The 19,172-nt window shown below is 39.5% G+C and overlaps 1 protein-coding gene across 1 annotated transcript in view; it reads left to right on the top strand.

The window, feature by feature from the left end:
• Positions 1-7,453: 7,453 nt before the first annotated feature.
• LYVE1 (lymphatic vessel endothelial hyaluronan receptor 1) overlaps positions 7,454-19,172 on the top strand; it is a 31,770-nt gene continuing 20,051 nt past the window's right edge. Inside the window, exon 1 of the mRNA XM_042462015.1 lies at positions 7,454-7,686. Coding sequence (XP_042317949.1) covers positions 7,602-7,686 — 85 coding nt within the window. The 5' untranslated portion in view covers positions 7,454-7,601. The remainder of the gene's footprint in view (positions 7,687-19,172) is intronic.

Genomic DNA, 19,172 nt, shown 5'->3' with positions numbered 1-19,172 from the left:
ACATCTGACTTTTCCACCTTCTGCTGATTTCAAGAGTAACAGATACTACTTGGAAAACGAAAATATCCTATAGGATGGGCTAAGCACTGCCCCGCTGAGCCAGTGCATTGTAGTGGTTTGAGCATCAGACTATGACTCTGGAAACCACGGCTTGAATCCCTGCTTGACCAAAGACCCCCACTGGGTGATCTTGAACAAGTCACATTCTCTCAAACTCAGAGGAAAACAAAGGCAAAACCCCCTTTGAACAAATCCTGCCAAGCAGTCCTGTGATGGTTTCGCCTTAGGGTCTCCGTAAGTCAGAAATGATGTGAAGGCACACAACAAACAACAAGCACTGCCTCTCATTGACATTATCTTGTTTGCTAAGAAAATGCCTGGCTCTATCCTAACACAGGCATCATAAAACCTGAGCTGCATAATTCTTTCACATTCCACAAAGAAAATTAGACAATATTCTTAAATATGGATGTTTGGAACTAAAGGAAGCCATTGAGTATTTTGAAAGGAAGTCCCATGTAACATATTTGTACTGCATCTTTTACCAAGGCTACAATGACTTCCATCCTTCCAGGTGTAGCTCAATCTCCTGACTGAATTTAAGTTACAAAACAGAATAATTAAATGCAGAGCAAACATGAGGCTTGATTCTAAATAAATCTCCTTAAGATCAGGATGAAGGGACAGCTGGGAGTTACTTTTTTCCTTTTTGTGGTCTTAGCAGCTTACACAATTCTCCCTTAGCAAAAGCTTCCTTTGTGATCTCTGCGATCACCCTTTTGCACAAAATACTCTAGCATTCATTGGTATGTAGAGGAGGTAATTCCTCCTGTATTGGAATGTGGTGCTGCACAACTAACATGTTGATGAGTATAAAGGGACAGAGTATGATATAGCATTCTAACTCCGCCATTGATAGATTATCATGCAAAACTCAGGAAAAAGATATGTAATATAGTTTTAATGTTGGCCTGAGCAACTGTTAAAAAATGACATTTCTACCCGAAAGATGCACCTTCAGAGTGAAGCAGCTTGACTGTTGAGATGGGTAACACTGATAAGAAACACAACTTTGTGTATATATTCACCATCTGGATATGTCTAACAGCTCCAGAAGAGCAAAAAAAGTGTGATAAAGCATGTTTAATAAGGCTGATGAGAATGTGTATCATTTCCTCTCAAACTGGAAAAGGGGAATTAAAGGATGTAAAGAAATAAGGGATTTCTGCTGGCTCTAGAATTAATGACTTGTCTAATAAGAAATGGCTCAACAAAATTTTTCACTCTATTGAAAAACAGATGGTCCAACCTAAAAATGAGATATAACAATAGCATCACAAAAAACTCGGGAAAAAAAGCTATATCTTGTGTGAGGGTGGACTAACTCCTCCCAAGCAGTGATATATTTAATGTGAGTTGATTAACTAGGTGATAAAATAAAATATTGAGGTTAATAGTTCTAGTCTAGTAATGGTCAAGCCATATATCTGCCCAGAAAAGACAGGTCACTCCTGATTCCTTAACCATGGCTATGGAATAAGCTAGAGGGTATTCATGTATTTTTGTGTGGGCTTTAACTATTGTTAAGGTTTACACCATAAAACAATAAATCTTATATCCAAATTAACCAGAGTACTATATTAAACAACATTTTATAATGAGCTTCAAACCCAAGTTTTACTTCTTGCAGTCTTCTTCAGCTTGGTGTCTTCCACATGTATTGTATATAACTCTCCTCATCCCCAGCAAGCATGACCAATAGAGCAGACTCTCTGTTTAATAGCTATTCCTGTGTTAATGATAACCAAAGTTAATGTTAATGCCAAGAGAAGAAAGAATTCTTCTATGCGGGGTGCAATCTTACTGCCATAACCATGATTAAGGGAACAGAAGTGCTAAATCTGAACAAAGCCCCACCCAAAAGTAGCATGTATTTGTGCATTTTCTGCCTTTATTTATTTATTTATTTAAACTGCAAAACACTTGCATTGGACTGAGTAGAATGACTTAAGGTGAACAGATTTTTACCCATGAGGCCATTAACTTTCTCCAGAAAATATTTACTGTTTTACTCATTCTTGAGGGAAGGAATCAATTTTTTTGATAGAGCACCTGAAGTTTGGCATTCTTATTATCAGGGTTTTAGGGTAACATTATTATTATTTTTTAAAGAAATGAAATGGCTTCTTAGTGGTTATGGGCTCATGGCGATAGAAAATAGTGGCCATCCTTACTCAGACAAAGAAAAGATTATGCAACCTTTTGTTTCTCTATGCATTATCTGAATGTAGAAATGTTATACTCCTTCAAAATAATAGGGCTCATATGGCCACTAAGAGTAGATCAGCCATCTTATACCATTCATAGGTTTCTGTTCTGTGTTTTGTTTTTGTTCTGTTTTTGTTTTGTTTTTTGTTTTTGGAAGTGCAATATTTATTTATTTGGCTTTAATGAGACACATACTTTTTCTTGTGCACAGCACTGATGTTTTTAAGTAGGAGGTACTCAAGAGGCACTATCTTTTGTTTAAATTTTCTAAGACTTTGCACAGGTGTGCTAGCATTGTACTGTATAGAGCATCACATACTTGAGATGTGGAAATAAAAGTATTGTTTTGGAGTTCTCCATTTTGCTCCTATGTGACTTATTTATAAGGAAACACCACCAAAGAATTAAAAATGTGTGTTGTCATTTATTAGCTATCATAAACAAAATTAAACAAACTTAAATTTTAAGCTAACTTTCTTTCGCTGGATTCTTTTTGCCAAAATGAAACATTCAATTTGACAAGAGCTTCCTAATAGTAAGAGCTGTTTGACAGTGGAACCTACTGCCTCAGAGTGTGGTAGAATCTTCTTTGGAGGTTTTTAAACAGAGGCTGGATGGCCATCTCGTGGGTGTTTTGATTGTGAGTTCCTGCATGGCAGGGGGTTGGGCTGGATGGCCCTTGGGTTCTTTTCCAACCCTATGATTCTAAGTGTTTTATTTGCAAAGACATGAACTTGGCTCCAAAATGCATAAGAAAATGCAACTATGATAATGAATAAACGTTGCTCCTTCTAAATGCACTGGATTTTGATTTCTAGAACTGCAACAGTGTTCATCCACAGGTATGTTTGAGATGGACCCTACAATTACTCTACTGGCAGATGTTGAGATCCCTGTCACTCCAAACCCACACTCCTTTTTAGCTTAATTTTAACTTTTTGCCTTTACTTACATGTTCCCAACTGGGACCGTGAATTGAATTTTTTGGGGTCAGGGAGCCAATCATGTTTGGCTGCATTATGATATCATTGACAGCAATGAAGAGCAATCGTTGCCCTTCCTCAAAAGAAGGAAAGTATAATGTTGTTAGCACAATTTCACTGGAGAAAAAGTATGATATAATTTAACTAATAAATATGTAAAATAAATGTTGTGCCAACTGAGTGTGTCTTTCTTGCATGCTATTGGTCTAGCTCAATGTTTTTATCAACAATACTATGTCAATAGAATTTGGCCATGTTTCTTCTCTTGTTTCCTATTTTAAACTGAATCTAGTTTTTGCTGGTCTTTCTCTGTCCCTGTCTCAGATATGATGAGCAATTTTGGGGTGCATCCACACTGTAGAAATAATGCAGTTTGACACTACTTTAAGAGCTGCAGCAGCATCCTATGGAATCTTAGGATTTGTAGTTTCATGAGGTCTTTAGACTTCTCTGCCAAAGAGTGCTGGTGCCTCACAAAACTACCAATTTTATGAATGTGTAGGATGGAGCCATGGCTCCATTGGTGTCAAACTGCATTGTTTCTGTAAATGCACACTCAGTTTCCACTTTTTTTCTTGAAAACTGTTAAAATTCAGATCAATGCTAGAGCGTGTATTTAAGTGGATGCAGTCACATAACCATGGTAGGTGTGGTTCTCTTTCAAGACTACAGAGGTAAATAGGACCAACAACAATGAATATAGAATCAAAACACTTCCTATACACTCTGCTGAAACAGCTATAATTGCATAGGGATTTTTAGCCCTCAAGATGAGGCTGTCTACACAATGAGTGAAGCATAAAATGGTGGTGGCCCCCAATGAATATGCAAAGTAAAATAACCTTTAAAAAGAAAGAAAACTTGACTTATACAAGAGAACATTTGGGCATTTCTGTCATTATGATATCAGGCAGACACCACTTGAACAACCTCTAGGTTTTTCCCAGAACTGCATTTATCAAAAAGGGTTAGAAAAACTGCCTGGGAATGCTGGAAGACACCCAAATGACCTGGAATGACTTTGACAGAAATGCTATTAGAATTAGTGCACTCAAAGATTCTGATTAAGGAGCAAAGACACCAATGGTGTGAGAAAAAACTAAAGTCTTTATTAGATGAACTCCATTCTAAGATAGGAAAATTATTCTAATCTAGCAACATCTTTAGCATGGAAAAGAGTGAGAGGTGAGAAGAAGAGTGGACACATCCCTGAGACCAGTTTACATCACAGGAGAGATCAGGACAGGTGCTAGACACTGCCGGTGAATCAAACTATCTAACCTTTGCCTAATGAAGAAGCCCATGGAGCTTCGAAAGCTTGCAACAAGTACTGTATATTCTACATTTCAGTTGGCCAAGAAAGGTATCACTGATGGATTTTTGTTTGCATTTGTTAAATGGCCAACACAGCTACCCCTGCATATTATCTAACCCTATTACTAATGCCCATTCTGAGACATGAATGCTTTAATTCCAACAAATGCAACTTTATCAAGATCCCAGAGGCAAAAATGTTACTGTATATACCCGACTATAAGTTGACCACATGTATAAATTGAGGGCAGGTTTTGGTGCCAAAATTATGGATTTTTATATGACCCATGGCTAAATCAAGAGTAAAATTTAGAGACATGTAACCAAGGATGTAAAGGATGAAGCAAAGGAAAACAATGCCAAAAAACTTACAAAGTTCCAGCAGGTGTAACTATTTAAGATCACACTTAAGACTGAATGTATTATATTCTTGCTTTTCACCAGGGGAGGGTTCCTTTTTAAATAAATAGTTAATAGTCAAATAAGAGTTACAGTACTCACATTGACCCTTGGATAAGTTGACTTAAGTTTCTTGGGTCAATTTTTTGACTTAAATTTCTAGACTTATACATGAATATATACAGTAAGCAGTGGAGTAAGGAGGAGTGGACTGCTGTATCAGACTCCTCCACTTCTGCTAGAAAAAAAATAATTCCTGTCTGTGTATTAGAAAGATATTTTGTTTTTAATCTGAATATTTGCATGGGTCAGTGGGGGCCATGGGAATGTGACTTATGGAGGGCATTGTAACACGCATAGCCCTAGGAGGAAAATTACTCCATCCCCAAACTGCTACTTGAATCAAGAAGCATCGGTGGAAGTTTCCAGCCAAGGGATAATAACTGGGACAGAATTTTCATTGGAACTGTGCAGTAGGTAAAAAAGATAAAACTCGTTCCTCATACCCCACAATCCAGACCAGGAATAGCAAGCATATGGCCCTTCAGATATCACTGGACTGCAACTCCCAGCTTTTCTCCCTTTTGGTTATGCTGCCTGCAGTTGCTTGGATTTACAGTGCAACAACATTGGGAGGGATGCACGGTACCCGTCTCTGGTCCTCTAGAGATTACTGGCTCCCATTTGTCGTGGCTCTTTTACACTTTGAAAAACATATTAACTGCTTTTACATGTAATTATAACTGAGTGTAATTCAGGCCCCATTAAGCTCTCCTAGGACTGTTTGTTTGTACTATGGCAAAAGAAGAAAACTGAACATAATTGGGGAAGCTCACAACAAAAGCTTGTTTCACTGCTTTTGTTCTGAGCAGTCCTCAGCAGAAATGGAGACTCACATATGGGCAAATGTCTTATTTTAAAGTATAATCATCCTTCTCAATTTAAAAACAGATTCAAAAACAGAGGCTTGAAATTACTAGTAGTGGTTACATCTAATGAGTGGCATAATTTTGTAACAGAATAATGAAGTTACATTTCAAAATTAATTGAATGGGAACAATGTCTTTTGCAAAACGAACAATATATTTTATTTAAATGATACTTTTACTTTTAAATAGGTATTTAAAAACTGAGATTATGAAAATGGTGTTAAATAATGCAATAATTTACAAAATTTACAAAAAGGTTTTTGCAACATTATATGTAGCAAATACCTTTGGGCAGCTTTGTAACAGATTGCATTTAAAAATAAACGTTCATGCTTTTTTCAAAAGTAGGACTTCTGTTTTATTGTCCCAGGTTAATAGATTAAACTTACTTTCGCTGGAATCCTACATGACCTGTAATGTCACATAACTTTATGTAAATGTAGCTATGCAACAGAGGCACTAAGAAATCCCTTTACTGAATTGCAAAGATGTATAGCAGGACACCAACAAGAGTACCTGATGTGCGCTGGTGCCCAATGTGCATCATGACCAATTTGATGTGCATTGGGACTGGGACTGGGACTGGAGGATAAAACTGTGCATTTGTTTTGGTGTGCATTGGGCACTTTGCTGGCTGCGCTACGTAGTAACATAGCAGCAGCCGTCTACTGGATTATGCAACTGCACAGTTTTAATTCCTGCATACAAACACGAAATTATCCAACAGGATTGTGGACATTATTTTTGACATTTTTAGGACACTCAATAGCAATCATGGTCTAGATGGTATATAAATACACTAATATCTTAATACACAAAGAAAAAATAAAATACAATAAATAGCATAAAATAAAATAAAAGTAAAACCAACACTGGAGGATAAAATAGTGCAAATATCTGAAAGAAATGGAAAAAAATTCTAAAGTGCCTGAGAAAACAACAAAGTCTCCACTGGTACTTTAAAAAAGACCTTAATATAGCCATCTCTTCTGGATATGGAACTGAGATGCCATCATTGAAAAGGTGCCCCCTCTTTCTTGTAACCACCCACTGTGCCCAATTTAGCAGGGGTACCGGGAGCAGGGCGTCCGATTATGAATTTAGGGTCCAGGCAAATAAATGTGAGAGAAGACATTCTGTCAGGTAACTAAATACTTCTCATTTTTCAACCATTTATACAATTGATAAAATAATATAGAACGAATACTGAAGCATTATTTTTTAGGTATTTGTGCTGAGTGGTACCCAACTCACCTTATGCAACATACACTTTTGGGCTCAACAGCTGAACCATTTGAAGGAGTGATAAATGAGTCAGAACTGTCTGATCAGGAACTGTCACAGAAAGGAGTTCCCTAGCAGTAGAAGGAAAACCTTCCTCTGTTTATAATAACAGGACTAACACAATGTGTTATCTCTTTTCCTCATATGCATGTTTTCTGAGTCAGCACTCAGTTCTGTTTTCCAGATTGCTCTTTATGGATTTTTGGGGGGTGTCATGTGTTTCCAGATAGTGACCTTGGCCAGTGGATGGCTTTTGAACTGAGCAAAAACTTTGTTCCTGCCTGTGAAATAGGCAGTGGCTTTTCAGCAGCTGTCAAGAAAGGACCTCACTCCAACCTCACAAGGTGTGGCTCAGCATCGCTTTATCAGCACTGCAGACTGGGAAGTAACAGGGTGTGAATCTCAGCACCTAGTGTTATTGATAATGGCATCTCATTTTGGAATTGCCTTCTTTTTCTTCTCAGTATGGACTATAAGCCTCACAATACAGGACACTTTTCCTATAAAAGGTATGTTTCTGTATTTTTATTTTTATTTTTGTATGATCAAAGTGATGTGAGTTTAGTGCCAATAGTGTGTTGTTGTTTTTTAGGTCAGACCCATGTGGCACAAGATAATGAAAACCATCCCACTGCTCTCAAATGAGTTATCTGCAATTTTATAAATTAACCCTTGATCTGAACCAATGTTATTATGAAAGAAAAAGATGAACTATACCATGTCAAGGGGAAGAGCAGTTCTCCTAAAGAACAATTTTCAGAAGTTGTTTTGTTTGTGTCTTGCAGCACAACACATACACACAACAACAATGAAGCATCTTTAAAAAACTACTAACTTTATTATGGTTTAAGAGTCTACTTCACCAGATGCATGACTAAGAGATTCAGGTGCTTCTAGTTGCCAGAAGCAACTGAAATGTTGGTGAATTATTCATCATGAGAACTGAAATCATGATGCTATGGGCCTAAGGCCACATAATTGATATCATAATGCAAAGACTGGCTTTCTTATTTATGTCAAAATAGCGGAGAATACATATATACTTACACACAAAATTAATGTGCTTGACTAATTTTGTAAGGATGCCTAACCTTACCTTTTTTAGAGATCAGTGGAATACATGGGGCACCATTAGCATCATAACTATGTTATTTGGAGTTCTTGTTACTGTTGTTAACTTCTTAATTAGAACTATGCTTTTCTTCATTTTATGCTGTCCAAAGTTTCTTTCAAGGTCTCATTTAATTTGATCAGCAAGCTACGAAGCAGTTCAAGCATGAAAGCTTAACAGAGGAAATTCTGGCCTTCAAAATGTCGAATAGCAACTCAACATCTGGGACAGGCCATTCTGGCTAGGGTTATTAAGAGCTGTGACCTAATAATGTTTTGAGGGACATAAATTTCCATATAGCCTAACTGCAAAATGCTTTTGCTTCTTACTAACTTGACAGTATTTGAATGGGATACAACAAATTCATGAAAGATACATTTATAAAGAGTATTAGTCATGGTCACTAGATGGAACCTCTATGTCTAGAGTAGGAAACTACCCAACACCAGTTCCTAGGAAGCAAAGGTGGGACAGCACTATTTGATAGTTTCCCAGATGTATTTGCTTAGTCCCTGTGCAAAGAGGGGTACTAAATTCAACAGACCTTTGATAGTATCTTATTTATGTATGATATCAAGTGTCAAAAGAGCTGTCTACACGAGGCTAAGAAACCACTGCTCCTGCCTATCTGGCATTAAAAACATTATTATTTTAAAACCAGTGGCAAATATTTCAGCCTTCCAAAGCAATCTGCTACTGTTTAGAGTAACAATTCTTTAGAAAAAAATACTTAAAAGGGAAGTTATTGTTCTGTTACAGTCCAATACTAGAATTTACCAGCAAACTGCATTCTAAGTAATTTTGTTTGTTTCTTTAATTTTTATGCCATCTTTCTAGTGGGACTCAAGGCAGCTAATAAAAGGAATAAACTAAAACCCAACAATAAAATATTAAAAACAATAAGAATCAAAAAAATAATTTGGGACCATGGGTTTCATCTACAATACATACCTGAAAAAACTGTTTTTCTAACAGTTATTGATGCAAAAATTAGTCAATATTTTGTGCAAAAATGCTTCCACTTGCATTGAAAGGCCTTTGTGCTCATCTGTTTGCAATTTTTCCCACTTTACTGCTATACCTGCATATTAGTCGATTGACCCAATCTATCATTGATATAATAAAATATGTGATTTATTCCTTTAAAGTTTGTACCACAATAAATCTGTTAGTCATCTAATACAAGTCTCTTAACGACAAGATTTTTTGCTGGAACACATTTCTTATTGCATATTAATATTATTAACATGCTCTTTCTTATTGTTCCACATTAACCTTTTAAAAAGTGTGTGTAATCTTCCTCATTAGTCATTCATCCTTTGTGCATGCAATCAGACCTTCCCAACACAGGATGCAGTAAATTGGTGGATCAGAGGATGTAAAAAATGGGTGTGCCTTGCTTCTTATTCTGAAATGTTAAAACTCTTTTTATTTTCAGAGCAAAGCAATTAGCCATTCAAAACCAATTAAATAAGGCAAAATAGAGGTATAACATATGCTTTGGCTAAGGTACAATGATTTCTTGACATTATGAAGTGAGAAATATCTATAATGTTTTAGGTTTGGAGAGGATCTGCTAATATTTTATATGACACGTTACACTTATTTAGATTATGGATTTGAGAATTCTCTCTTACTACAGCTACAGATGGAAATGGTTGTGGTAGGGGCTCACTGGACAAGGAAGGAAAGGAAAGAAAATACTCATTGTCAAAGGGCAGGAGGAAATAAAAGCATGGGAAAAGAAGTGTCAAGCCTATGTTAGATGAGAAGGAAAGATAGCCTGTGTAGGGAGTTGATCAAAGGCAACTGTGTTATAATACTATAAAGCAGAAGCTACTGGATGATGAACAGTTGTCAGTAACTTTAAAGTGTGCAATATCTAACCACTTGTTTTTTGTGTTTCTTTTTTTCCTAACCATGTGGTACCATTGCCATTCTCCACAGCATTGTCAACTGGAATAGGGAGAATCGCTGGGTAGATGCCTTGCCATACACAGAGCTTGGAGGAGTTATCTTTTGGATTATAAATGCCAGAATCCCCCACCTAGTATGGCCATTGGGAGCTGTATGGTAGGGAAAAAAGACTTCCAAGCTCTAGAACAAGGCATGTTGCATCCAGATAGATTGCTGCTTTCAGTATAAGTAGAGATGAGCTAGACCAAGTATAGAAAACACTGTGGCCATCCAGATGCTGCTTCTCGACCTTTTGGCTAAGATCAAGTGTAGTGAACAACATAGCCATTGGTGAAGAATGCTGACAGTTGCAGTCCACCAACATGTGGAGGCTCAAACAATTCCACAATAACTGTGAGGTTTCCAATAAAGTATCCCGTAGCAGAAACTTCTTTAAAAAAACACACACACACAACAGAGATAAATTTTCAGTACTTCTAAGCATGATGTGACAGAGTGTTGGAAATCTAACTTTTTGTCGATAAAGGATGGGGAACCCATGTTCCACTAGATGTTGTTGGAATGCAGCTCCTCATCCCTAACCACTGACCATGCTTTAAGGGGCTGATGTGAGTTGGAGTACAACAACAGGTGTCGGCTGTTCTTCTTCTCCTCTGTAGCCAGAACAAAGGGCATAATTACCAAATAGCTGTTTTTTGCACAGCAGAACTATTCTTTTGAAGCATAATGTTTTGCATAGCAGGGGCACATTAAATGCCCAAGATAATAAAATGGTGTACAAGAGAGCACTTGGTGACAATGAATGAATTCACATTTAAAGTAGTAAAATGAGCTTCAGTTTATAATTTTTTAAAAATACCTGAAGGACATTACTGAATTGCCAGAGACAATTGAAATATACAAAAAAGGGTTGAAAAAGTACCTGGGCAGGCGAGTTTGATTGATACTAGAATAATTCCACATTACTATGAGCATTTAGAAAAATACTGTGACACAAAGAGCCAGTATCATCAGCTTCTCAAGAACTTGTCAAATCATAGATCTATTGCTTGCTTGTATGCATGGAGTATGCATCTACAGACTGTACAAACACACACACGCAGAGGGAAAGACCTAAACTAGTAGATTAGAGAAATGATATAGAATTGTATATCTTGTCATCTCCTGCAAACAGTCAGGAGCCTTGTATCAGCTTCGGCTGATACGCCAGCTCGCTCCTTCCTGGAGCAGGGAGAACCTTGAAACAGTTGTACATGCGCGGGTCACTCTCGATGGGACTTCTGTAATGCGCTCTTGGGGCTACCTTGTGCCAAGTTCAGAACTTCAACTTGTACAAATATGGCAGCCAGGTTAATTACAGATCTCGGCGTACCGATCACATAACAACCGGTTTGAAATCCCTTCACTAGCTGCCAGTTTAGTTTCCAGGCAAGGTACAAGGTGTTGAGTATACCTTCAAAACCCTACATGGCTTGGGTCCAGAATACTTAGAGAGAACGCCTTCTTCTCCGTACTGTCCATCCCACATCTAAGGTCCTTGGGGAAGAATCTACTTCAGCCATAAAATCTAGGCTAACTTCAGTCACCCAGAGGGCCTTTTCCATCGCAGCTCCGAAGCATAAATGACCTGCTGAAGGAGATCCGTGACATTTCACTCTCTTACAGCCTTTAAGAAGGCCTTAAGACGGATCTCTTCCGGCAGCCTTCCCTACCAGTTCTACTCCCCATTTACTGGGACTTATGTCACTCTGTCCACCAATTCTCTCTAAATTAATGAGAAGAATCAAGAATCATAAATCATAGAATCATAGAGTTGGAAGAGACCACTAGGGCATCCAGTCCAACCACTGCCATGCAGGAAATCCAATCAAAGCATCCCTGGACAGAGGCCACCAGCCTTTGTTTAAAAGACCTCCAAGGAAGGGACTCTATCACCCACCCTCCGAGGGAGTGCATTCCACTTGAACAGCCTTACTGTCAGGAGTTCCTCCTAATGTCAGGTGGAATCTCTTTTCTGCAGCTTGCATCCATTGTGCCGGGTCCTGTTCTCTGGAAGCAGCAGAAAACAGCTTGCTCCCCTCCTCAATGACATACTTCAAATAGTGTTAACAGGGCTATCATATAACCTCTTAACCTTCTTTTCTCCAGGCAAAAATCCCCAGCTCCCTAAGTCGTTCCTCATAGGGCATGGTTTCCAGACCTTCACCCATTTTTGTCGGCCCCTCCTTGGAAACGCTCCAGTCTCAATGTCCTTTCTGAATTGTGGTGCCCCAGAACTGGACAACAATATTCTAGGTGGGGGCCTGAACCAAAGCAGAATACAGTGGCACTATACTTCTCTTGATCTAGACACTATACTTCATTGATGCAGCCTAAAATAGCATTGGCCGTTAGCTGCCGCATCACACTGTTGACTCATGTTCACTTGTGGTCTACTTGGATCCTAGATCCCTTTCACAGTATTTCATTCAGCCAGGTGTCACCCATCCTATATCTGGTGCATTTATGTTTCCGCCCCGCCTAAGTGCAATACCTTACATTTCTCTCCGTGTTGAATTTCATTTTGTTAGCTTTGGCCCAGCTTCTAGTCTATTCAGGTCATTTTGAATCTTGATCCTGTCCTCTGGGGTATTAGCTTCCCCTAATTTGGTGTCACGGCAAATTTGATAAGTATGCTCCCAATTCTGTATCCAGGTCACTGATAAAGATGTTGAATAGCACTGGGCCCAGGACAGAGCCCTGTGGGACCCACTGGTCACTTCTCTCCAGGATGAAAGGAGCCATTGTTGAGCACCCTTGGGTTCGGCCGGTCAACCAATTACAGATCATGTAACAGTTCCTTTGTCTAGCCCACATTTAACACTTGTTTGAAAGTATGTCATGGGAAACTGGTCAAAGCCTTACTGAAATCAAGATATACTATACACAGCATTCCCTTCATCTACAAGCTGGTAATTTTATCAAAGAAAGAGATTAGTGATTGGCATGATTTGCTGGCATGATGTTTCTCTGAAACCGTGTGACTTTTGTGATTATGGCATTGCCTAGATGTTCAACAGACTCTCTGTTTAATGATCGGCTCCGAACTTTTCCGTATACTGATGTCAGCAACTGGACGATAATTGTTGGGATCCCTCTTTTTTCCCCCTTTTTGAAGATGGGAGAAACAACGTTTGCCCCCGCCAGTCTGCTGGGAATCTCTCCTGTTTCCCAGGAGTTTTCAAAGATTATTGCCAAGGGCTCCGATATTACATTTGCCAGTTCTTTTAATACCTGGATGGAGTTCATCTGGTCCCGAGACTTAAATTCATTTAGATTAATAAGGTGTCCTCTACTACTTTACTTATTCTGTGCTGAAATTCCTATTCTGTCTCCGGCCCATTATCCTCAGGGTGAGCACCCTTTCTTTTTTTGAGAAGACTGAGGCAAAGAAGGTGTTGATTAATTCGGCCTTTTCTCTGTCTTCTGTTAGCATTTGCCATCTTCTCCACGAAGGGCCCACTGTTTCCTCTCTTCTCCTCTTGCCGGACAATCCAAAAAAGCCTTTTTATTGTTCTTAACCTCGCTAGCAAGCCTGAGTTCGTTCTGCGCTTTAGCTTTCTGACTTTACCCCTACAATGCCTGCTATTTCTTGAATTCCTTTTTTGTGATTTCCCCCTTTTTCATTTTCTTATACAGTTCGTTTCAAACTTAGCTCGGTTGAAAGTTCCTTAGTCATCCATCTTGGTTTCTTGGACAAACCTCCCTTTTCTTCCTCACTGGAACTGTTTGAAATTGTGCCTTCAGTATCTCCTTTGAGAAGTCCCATCCGTCCTGAACTCCTTAATCTTTTAGTATTTCTGACCATGGAATCGCTCTCAGTAATAATAAATAATAATAATAATAATAATAATATAATAATAGGTTTTATTTATATACCGCCCAATCACGGGAATCCGAGCGGTTACAATAAGGGGATAACGACAATCCCCTGCCCACAGGCTACAATCTAAAAGACACGACACAAAAGGAGAAGGGAATGGTGAGGGGGAGGGAATCAGGTCCAGCATTCTTCTCTCCCTCTGAGGCCTGGACCAAGGCAGATGGACGGAGGGAGGTCTCTTCTCTTCAGGCTAGCCCCTGATGGTACTGGGCCAGCCTTCTCTCTCCCCCAGAGGCCGAAAGATGACATTTGGAGGAGGAGCCTCTTTCTCACAGGCTAGCCCGATGGTACTGGCCAGCCTTCTCTCTCCCTCATGAGGCCGAACGATGACAGTTAGGGAGGGAGGAGCCTCTTTCTTCAGGCCAGCCCCTGATGGTATCTGGGCCAGCCTTCTCTCTCCTCAGAGGCCGAACATGACAGTTAGGGGAGGAGGAGCCTCTTTCTTCAGGCTAGCCCTGCTGGTACTGGGCCAGCCTTCTCTCTCTTCTCAAGGCCGAAAGATGACTTCTTTAAGTTTACTTTCTCTAAGTTTACTGAAATCCGCTCTCCTAAAGTCAGGATGCGTGTCTGACTATGCCTGGCTTCTCCTTCCACTGTATTACAAACTCCAGGAGAACATGGTCACTTCCACCTAATGATCCACCCACTTGCACCCCATTAACCAAGTCATCCTTGTTGGTTAGGATCAGATCTAAAATACTGACCCCGTGTTGCCTCTTCCACCTTTGGACCATGAAATTGTCTTTCCAGGTAAGTGAGGAATTTGTAGGTCTGGAGGATTTTGCTGAGTTGACTTCCAGCAAATATCAGGATAGTGGAAGTCGCCCATCACTACTACATCTCCTCTTTCTGACTGTGTGGTCATCTGTTCTAGAAAGATATCATCCAATTCCCCGTCTGACTTGGGGGTCGTGAGTAGACCCCCACCGAACATCCTTGTTGTTTCTCTCCCCTTGATTCTTATCCAGATGCTCTCCACCTGGCTTCCATGATTGATGTCCAGGATCTCTTCACTGGTGTAATATCTCTGACATATTGCTATTCCTCCTCCTTTCCGTTGGCCTATTTCCTTAATAAGGTATACCCCTCTATTTCCACATTCCAATCATGAGACTCATCCCACCAGGTTTCAGTGATGCCTATTATATCATATTTGCTTGTTGTACTAGGAGTTCGAGTTCATCTTGCTTATTTCCCATGCTCTGTGCATTAGTGTAGAGACATCGCAGACCATGGTTCCTTCTTTACTGCTGCCTGTGCAAGTTTTTTTGCTCCCACTGTTGGGTCCTTGCACTGTTGCCTTGTCTCCTCTAGTCAGTTTGACTATTTTCGCCATCCCTTTCGCCTTCCTAAATTGCCTCCTTCCCCTCGGAACTCAGTTTAAAGCTCTCCTGATCAAGTTCTTGAGACTGTTGGCAAAAACATTTCTCCAACTGGCGTGAGAATGCAACCCGTCTGTTGCAAGAAGTCCCTCCTCATGGAACCGCAGCCCATAGCGAAGAATCCAAATCCTTAAATTAAATTAAATTAAATTAATTAAAATAAATACTTGCCTCAAGAAGAAGAGCCCTCCCTCCATGACATCATCATCAGACCTGGGAGGGAATGAAAAGAGAGGCCCTAACTTCCATCAGGCCTAACTGTGAAGTACTCACTTCGCTCTCTTTAATTTTATTGTATTTTATTTATTTATTTATTGTATTTTATTTATTATTTTATTTACTGTTGTAACAACCTGGATTCCTGTGATTGGGCGGGCAATAAATATATTTATTATTATATATTATTATATTATTATTATCACATCATCATCTTGACTTCAGCAAGGCTTTCAAAAGAATTTGCCCATAATAGTCTTATTGCCAGACTAATAATAGGTTAGAGTCAATAAACTACTTTTAAATTTATGTGTAGCTGGTTAATGAACTATCCCTGTAACTAATTATTATGAACGAATATTTGTCAGCATGCAGAGAGTTGTAGGTGGATGCCACTTGATTTTGGCATGTACCAGTGCTGTTCAACACATAGGGCCTTAGCACATTACAAAAACCAAACCAAACCAACACACAGTGACAGAGAAGTGTCTTTCTGCTTGCTTCTCCCACAGGTTGTCAAAGCACTTTCATTCTCTTCAGATTGTAAAAGGGTAGGAGAGGGTCAGAAAACCATCCTTTTTTGCCAAACGGATTTTTCCAGCATGACAAAGGGGACGGCTTTATGACCTGAAGAGAACGAAGGTGCTTCAGTGCCATATGGAGAAGTAAACAGAAAGGTGCTTCTCTACTGCCACATTCTGGGTTTGTTTTGTAATGCGATAAGGCCCTTAGATGAAAGAAACAGAAAATGATCTATTCAAGAATTCAAGATGATCTAGACTTAGGGGAACTTAGTCAAAATTAAGAAATGAATTAATATTTAGACAAGAAGAATCAATGTGTATATTAGCTAAAATGGCTAAATATAGCTCTACTTTATTCTGCTTTAATGTACCTGATCTGAAATGCTATGCCCAGTTCTGGGAACTGCACTTTAAAAAGGGATTGAACAAAACGGAGTGGGGAGAGGGGAATGAAGATAAATGAGTGTGTTTGAAGATCATGTCCTATCAAGAAAGGTGAGGAGCTGAGTAGCCAGGCTTGGAGAAGAAACTGTATACTAGCATCTGAAATACTAGAAGAGCTATTTCACACAATGTCCGGATTGGTTTGCCATAGGGCGGTATATATAAATAAATATTATATTTATTATTATTATTATTATATTATTATATATTATTGTCCTTTTAATGTTGCTCTAGAGGGCGGACCCTTACCAGTGGGTAATAGGGTTAGGTTACAAGAAATTGTAACTCAGACCAGGATTAAACAACTCGAAGTTAGGGGGCTACCATGCCCCCAAGGGACCATGGAGGCATAGCTACCACTGCGTCTCCACCCCCAGTTTAAAAATGCCCCCCCAATGCCCGTGAGAGCATAGAACCATATGCCACATGGGCTATTTTAGACCTTGATCACCTCCGTTGTTAAAGGCCTAGAATAGCTTGGGGGCATTAAAGACATGAGGAAGGTCACACGTGGCCCACATTCTTCTGCATTATCCCCTGCCCTGGTGTAGACAAACATTGTGAAAGCATTTCCTTTTTTCTAGGAACTGATGCAGTGGCTTAGTGGCTAAGATGCCAATTCTGATGATTGGAAGATCAGAAGGTTGCAGTTCGAGGCTGGAGTGCTGCATGATGGGTGAGCTCTGTCACTAGTCCCAGTTTCTGCCAACCTAGCAGTTCAAAGCATGCAAATGCAAGTAGATATAGGTACCACCTTCTCAGTGAGAAGGTAACAGCGTTCGGTGCGGTCATGCTGGCCACATGACCACCAGAGCAGTCCTCAGACAATGCTGGCTCTTCAGCTTAGAAACGGAGTGAGCACTGCCCCTCACAGTCAGTTATGGACTAGACATTCATGTCAAGGAACCCTTTCCTTAATAACTGATCATATAGCTTTTGTGAGTTTTTGGGCTAGGTGGCCATGTTCTAGAAGAGTTAATCCTGAGTTAATCACCAGATCTGTGGCTGACATCTTCAGAGAATCATATAGCCTTTGGTAACGTGGAAGAGATTATACAACTGAAGAGAGAGCCCAAGTGTAGTGGAAAAGACAACCTCAAAACGTGGCGATTCTCTCACTTAGAGCTTTTTAAGCGAAACTGGATGACCCACCTATAAAGGATGTTCTAGCAATGACTTGGCAGAGGTTAGAATACCTGCCCTAAGCAACTGCTTTCCTAAGGGATTGCCTTTTACATTATAGACCCTTTGGTTTTGAGACCATCTGAAAGGAACCCACTGACAATGGCACCACCACTGAGGTTCATACTATAGAGCATAACATGTTGTGTGATGGCACCTGCTCTATGGAATACCTTTCCTTAGAAATATGACATGCTCAGACAAGTTGTTAGTTTTAGATGTATGTTGAAACACACTTATTTTTGCAAGTCCTTCCTATATATGTGGTCCAGCATGTGATCTATTTGCAAGTTTATTGTCTTGTTGTCATATGTATGCTGTTTTGAAACTCAGATCAAGTTGAATATAAAGTGTTTATAATAAAAAATAAAGTGAATCCTTCTAGTTCTGATGACTCTACAGATTCTGCAGGAAAGAAACTATAGTTGAATAGTAACATACGTACAGGCTTCAATACCTGAAGTTTAACTACTAGTTATAGCAGGGGTAGGCAACCTTTTTGGAGCCGGGGGCCGGGTTGCTGTCCCTCAGACAACTAGGGGGCCGAAAAAGCCAAAAATAAATATTAAATAATTTTTAAAACAATTAAAATAATAAATAACCAGGACAAATGTAGGGCAAATTTTCAAATGGAAGATACTTTTTTTTAAAAAATGGAGAAACACGTGAAAAAATTTGCTGATTTTTTTAAAAATGTAATTTAAACTGTTTCTGAGGCTTCGTATAGAGAATGCCCCCAAAGGCCCCGGCGGCAATCGGCGGCAGGACGCGGCTGGGGCCGGTCCCAAGGCCTCGCCGGGCCGCAGGTGCCTACCCCTGAGTTTATAGTATGCCTTCTCTTCAAAGGGCTCATGACAGTGACCACAGTCCTATCCCACACCATTAACTAGGCTATGTGGTAGATTAACACGGAGATACAATGACTAGCCCAAGGCTACCAGCTCTCCCTGACCCTTGCCTAGCACTCAATGGTTACACACGCTAATGGTTACACTGTACTAGAGTTTTTTTCAAGTCAATCTCAGATACCATCGTTTTCAGAAGCCTCATTGGGATAAAAAAATTCCTCCTGAAATGCTAAGATCTTCAAACCATAATTCTTCATAATCTAATCCCCTTCCAAGCATAGTATTACCTCCTTTATGTAATAACGTTTTTCCCTCCGCGCATCAGAGTATTTACATCGCAAAGGCGGATTGCTGGAATTACTCTTGTTTCATATAAGAATCAACCGCTTTCAACTTCACTGAAGCACAGGGCAGTATGCAGGCAGCTAGACTTAACACTAGCACATAAC

This window comes from Sceloporus undulatus, chromosome 1, assembly GCF_019175285.1.
Source record: "Sceloporus undulatus isolate JIND9_A2432 ecotype Alabama chromosome 1, SceUnd_v1.1, whole genome shotgun sequence".
In the NCBI taxonomy this organism is placed as follows: Eukaryota; Metazoa; Chordata; class Lepidosauria; order Squamata; family Phrynosomatidae; genus Sceloporus; species Sceloporus undulatus.
This window is presented reverse-complemented; position numbering and strand designations above follow the sequence as displayed.